General features: G+C 37.6%; 2 protein-coding genes across 2 annotated transcripts in view; both read left to right on the top strand.

Annotated features, from left to right (window-relative positions):
- The window catches only part of LOC108972374 (uncharacterized PE-PGRS family protein PE_PGRS3), a gene marked incomplete in the record, with an annotated part of 11,015 nt that extends 10,321 nt beyond the window's left edge, over positions 1-694 (top strand). Inside the window, 1 exon segment of the mRNA XM_018938926.1 lies at positions 1-694. Within this exon segment, the coding sequence (XP_018794471.1) occupies positions 1-645 (645 nt within the window).
- A 4,270-nt stretch (positions 695-4,964) lies between these two features.
- Positions 4,965-5,743, top strand: LOC108972373 (mucin-2-like; the record flags this gene model as incomplete). The annotated part of the gene is made up of 2 exons (XM_018938925.1): positions 4,965-4,995; positions 5,070-5,743. Coding segments are annotated over exons 1-2 (705 nt in total), but the record flags the coding sequence as incomplete, so codon positions are not given.
- Between the last annotated feature and the right edge of the window lies 1 nt (position 5,744).

The following is a 5,744-nucleotide window of genomic DNA, read 5'->3' as shown; positions in this document are numbered from 1 at the left end:
ATTATACCTCCAACCCTTCCACCAACTTTGCCACCAACTCTACCTCCATTCCTTCCACCAACTTTGCCACCAAATTTACCACCAACTCTCCCTCCGACTTTACCTCCTACTCAACCACCGACCTTGCCACCAACATTACCACCATATCCGCCATTCCCGCCATTTCCACCATATCCCATATATCCAGTTTATCCACCATATCCAGAATATCCAGAATATCCCACATATCCGCCTGCACATTTGCCATCCTATGTGCCACATGCCCCAAAAGTACCAACGCCAGTACCAACTCCAATTGCACCACCCCAATCATCATTGACTAATTGCTTCGAAATAACCGATTTTGATGCTGACGGCACGAAGGGAAAAATACGAGTGGTTTGTGTGCCGAAGCCAGCAGTTTCACCGCAGTATCCTTCACCCCAAATATTAGTTTTACCTCCCTCAGTACCACCTCCAGCGCCAAGAACACGATGCTATCGCCGGCGTTGCAACAAGTGGAGCACATCAAAAGCTGATAAGGAGTGTTGTAGTGAAAATCCTCATCATCATGCTGAACCGGTTCCTCCACAGCAATCACAGCCAGCGGATTACGTGAAATCGGCGCAACCTGTGCAGATAAGACTTGATCACTTCTATCCTTGAAATAATTTATCCATATTGTAGACACTCTTTGAAAATAAATGATGACTGAAAAAAAGTGGACAGAGTTTTCTTAAACTACTGAACATTAAAAGAGCTTAGGAACATTTTATAGGAATATAGAAAAAATTATATACTTGTGCTCCTAGAAGAAGTGCTAACTTTTGTCACGGTTTCTTAATGAGTTCGAGGTCATTCCTAGCGCATTGTCAAAATCTGGAAGATTTGAATTTGTAATAAGTGTGATTTTGAATTGCCTTTATGTTCGACTTTTTCGACGAGTCTTTTAAAAAGGTAAAAGAAATTATTATAAAAACCCTATTTATGTATATTAAAGAGTCGCTAATTGAAAACTATACTTTATTGCATAAGAGTCTAATCTCGCAGTCACGTACGCCCCCATGCGTATACTTCGGCACGCTCCAATAAAAATTTACCCAGATTGTGAATAAAAAATTGTATTTCATTTTATTAATGAAGAATCAGGTGCATAGCCGAGTATAATACGAGTAGAAATCAGAAGTTTCGAGACAATGGCAAGCTTACGACCAAAATACAAAATTTATCAGGCTTAACCAAATTTTATCGACCTAAATTTACAATATTCTGTTAATATCTCTTTAATTATTTATCATAAAGGTTCCCTCATTACCTCTTTAAGTTTAGAATTCCTCTAAGGAGTTATTTTTTAACAAATAAATATACCATAACCTTAAACGCTAAATTTATTTGAACAAGCCTAATGTACGTCGAATAGAGAAGAAATACGAGTAACTGAAAATGCGAGTTTTGTTAGGTAAGATCAGGTTAAGAGGACAATCGTAACAAGACTTTCGCTGGAACAGCTCAAAATACAGGTCCGTTTTTCCACACTAAAACTCCTATAAAATTGATCATGATGACACTCATAAATCAACAAAGCGTTTTGAACCGTATCGGTTTCCACCATAGACTTGTAAAAGCTGGCTAATGGAGTAATGAATACCTCAATTTCTGCTGTACAACGTTGAAATTTTGCGTATAACTGTATTTTTAGCTGCTCCTATATTCCAGTCTAGGCCTAAAAGAACTGGCAGTCTCAAAAGAGGCTGATTATCGGCCAAAGATGTTAGCCGCACGCCCGCCGTCTAATGCGGAGGATGCCGATTGATATCGAACTCGGTCCCATTCTGATGGTAGCGCGGTAAGGGTTACAAATCTAGCTAGCTCATCGGTTTTGCAGTTAGCATGTATTTGACACCCAAACGAACCTGATAATGAAGTAGACTGACGATATATAAAGTGAGATTAGACATTTCCTTATCAACTATGTGCGCATCTCACATTTCTAAAAGAAGCTACGCTTCATGGCAGTAAGTATACTGCGACTTTAATAGTAGCTACTTCTATCTGAAAGACACCACAGTCCACCCGTAGTCTAAAGATAACCTTGACGGAAAGCTCTCTGTAGCAGACTTCTCCTCCAAACTTCATGCTAAAGCTCACTACCTCTCTTCGCCAGCGACTTATCCCCGTTCACATATTCCACGTCTACATATGAGCGGACAAAAAACCCCCGGAATAGTTTCTGGGTCGCAATGGTCTAAGTTGTCATGGACACAATTGAAGAACGCGAGAACTTCTGCGTTTTCCTGTTTGAATCCCTTCATATATCACGTTTCTCTGGACTTTAGAGCAACCCTCGCAGCAAAGTACCTGACGTAAATACATATATATATATATAAAATACGTACATAGCTATTTCTGAAAAAAAGCTTTTATCAGTGATCTTCACAGTTTTCACAGTATTGCGTCCTTCATGATATTTTTTGGTATTGATGTTATTTACTTAGAAAAGAATAGAGTTAGTAAAAAGTTTTTCTATAATTTTAAGTTCTGCTACGAAGAACACATGATCTAGATAATCTATATTAAGATTTTGAAGTTGTCTTCGGTATAAAATGAAACCGTTTATATATAGCTTTCCACTAAAATAAAAAGCTATTGAAAATATAGTATATAGAAGAATAATTAGTACAGGTCTTCTTCTGGCTCGAGACACTTTCAGTTTTTTTATTATATATTGATTGAGGTCAAAAAACTTATTTTTGAAAAAATGTATTATTTTGCTTACCCGAACGAACAATTTTCAAAAATAAAGACCAATAAAAACCAATTCTATGAGTTGCCTTTCTTTTATACCGTTATTTGTTTTCTATTATTTAATAACGCATATGATGCTTTATAAAATATGCAAAAATATTTTTTCAATAGCACGTTCGCAGCTCACAAATACGCAAATATTTTGAATTGCAAGAAAAAAAAAAAATAAGAAAAATAAAGAAGCAAAAAACGCAAATATAAACATTTATTTGAAATTATTAAAATTCAGTTAACAGTTATGCACGCAGTCGTGCGGTGTACACACGCAAGTGACTAAAAAGTATTAGAAGTGAACACTTTTGAAAGTGCGCTGATGTTTTCTTTGTGTCGAAATAAGGCACAGAAACTTTTGAGCCGAACAAACAAAGCGAGAATTTCTAGGCGGCACGCACTGCCAGATATTTGGTACAGACGAGGTTTTAGTGAGAGAAAACATGATTTTTAAAATAAAAGAAGATAAACAAAAAGTGTAAACACAATGCTTTTGTCGAACGAGTCAGACAGGACTTTTTACAGAGAACGAAATCACAAAATTTTAGTGTTGAGTGAACCAAGTTTTCCAATACAATACTTTAAATCAGACAATTTTAGTTTTAAAGGAACCAAGTTTTCAAAACAATACTTTAAAGATCTATGTCTACAAAAATAATTCGAAATGGTAGCGAAAATGAGATGCATAAAAGCATTCTAAACTAGTTTATTTTTGGTTCCTCTGAGGATTGTGTAGAGTTTTTGGAAAAATAAAGGTATTTCTCCTATATTTGTCGTGTTTGCTTGTGTGATATTGTACCTTGGATTATCTTAGAGCTTCAACCATCCAGACGAACTAGCTGTCACTGAAACTAGTCAGCTCAGCTTAATGACTTGTGATATATTCAAGCCATTTTGTTGACACTTCAGGATTTGGCTTCTTGTTATGTTTTTTTGGTATCACATGCAACCGTGTGGCAACTGAGCGCAGTACTCTTCTTGACAAGGATCCAGATCATTCATTATTAGAGATTAGCTGGATACATCATATTTCGTTCTATACTAACTACATTTCAATATGCCAAATTGGTTGCATTGTATTAGTTGATCCAGTTGACCAGGTGAATTAAAAAGTGCTAGAATTAAGTGGAACCCTGATAATTTTAGTTGGGAAGTTTTTTATCTAATACAAGAACTACTAATACCAGAACCCGTTAAGGGTGTTTATGAATATTAGTAAAAACAAGTAAGAAAGTGCTAAGTTGGGGTGTCACCGAACATTTTATACTCTCGCATGATAAAGTGATAATCGAGATTTCAGGCGTGGTTGTGAACCGATTTCACCCATATTTGGTACATGTCATCAGGGTTAAGAAAATATTATATACCGAATTTCATTGAAATCGGTCGAGTACTTCCTGAGATATGGTTTTTGGTCCATAAGTGGGCGACGCCACGCCCATTTTCAGTTTAAGAAAAAAAAAACCTGGATGCAGCTTCCTTCTGACATTTCTTCCGTAAAATTTAGTGTTTCTGACGTTTTTTGTTAGTCGGTTAACGCACTTTTAGTGATTATCAACATAACCTTTGTAAAAAAGTTAGTATGAGTATAATTAACAAACACGGAAGGAAGATATTAGCGAAAAGACAAACAACGACATTTCTTGTATATAAGGAGCGGGAAGCGACAAATTAAAAACTAATATATTTTACCTATAAGGACAAGACATATTTGTAAAGTTTTGATATCGTATTTCTATGAATTTATAGCGTTAAGCGCAAAATCAGAAATTAAGCAATATAATTATGAGGTTCGCAGCCTGTTGGCGGCTAATCGTCATAGCGGTATTGGTCTGGTATGGCGCCAAACTCGTTGAGGCTGAAGAAAGATTTCAAAAATTGCCAATGAAACTAAATATTGATTTTCTGGCTGAAAGATTTCAAAATATAACCAAGTTAACAGCATTTCACTTCAAAACTAGTAAAAGCAGCATAATCCAAAGACGTAAGTATATCAAAACGAAGTCATTATTGAACCCTTCAGGCTATAAGTAATTGTCTGTATATAATTTTCAGTACTTAAATCGGCAAAAGATAGAAGCGCCCTTCCCTTTCCCAGTTCTATTCCTAAACTCGAAACGCTTGCGTCTCATAAAAGGTCAGCATACCAGCCTTTAACTGGTAAACGAACGATCAGGTCTACAAATGATATGGCAAATCGTACGGAAATTTCAAAAATCGGTTGGTATTTGAAAATTTATATTATATAACAAGATTTGATTAAAGATATTGTCAATTTCCTCCTCACTACTAAGGCCATCATATAAGAATAAGAGACGGTGAAATCTACATTATTCCTGGCGAGGTGCCCACTAAAGGAGCCATATTAGGAGTATCATATGAACTGACAACCACCACAACAACAGCGACTCCACCAAATATGCCACCATGTGTACCACAAACGGTACCGTCAACTGCACCAACTACTGTGCCACCTACTGCGGCACCAACCACCTATACTGCTGCACCAACTTCAGCCTCTACTGAACCAACAACTGTACCACCAACTACTGCGGCACCAACCACTGCATATACTGCTGCACCAACTTCAACCTCTACTGAACCAACAACTCTACCACCAACTACTGTGCCACCTACAGCGGCACCAACCACTGCATATACTGCTGCACCWACTTCAACCTCTACTGAACCAACTACTGTGCCACCAACTTCACCAACTACTGTGCCGCCTACTGCGGCACCAACCACTGCATATACTGCTCCACCAACTTCAACCTCTACTGAACCAACAACTGTACCACCAACTACTGTGCCACCTACAGCGGCACCAACCACTGCATATACTGCTGCACCAACTTCAACCTCTACTGAACCAACAACTGTACCACCAACTACTGTGCCACATACTGCGGCACCAACCACTGCATATACTGCTCCACCAACTTCAACCACTACTGAACCAACAACTG

This window comes from Bactrocera latifrons, unplaced genomic scaffold, assembly GCF_001853355.1.
Source record: "Bactrocera latifrons isolate USDA-ARS-PBARC rearing strain unplaced genomic scaffold, ASM185335v1 scaffold_4, whole genome shotgun sequence".
Lineage (NCBI taxonomy): Eukaryota > Metazoa > Arthropoda > Insecta > Diptera > Tephritidae > Bactrocera > Bactrocera latifrons.
Note: the sequence above shows the minus strand (reverse complement) of the source record. Positions and strands in the feature narration are given on the sequence as shown.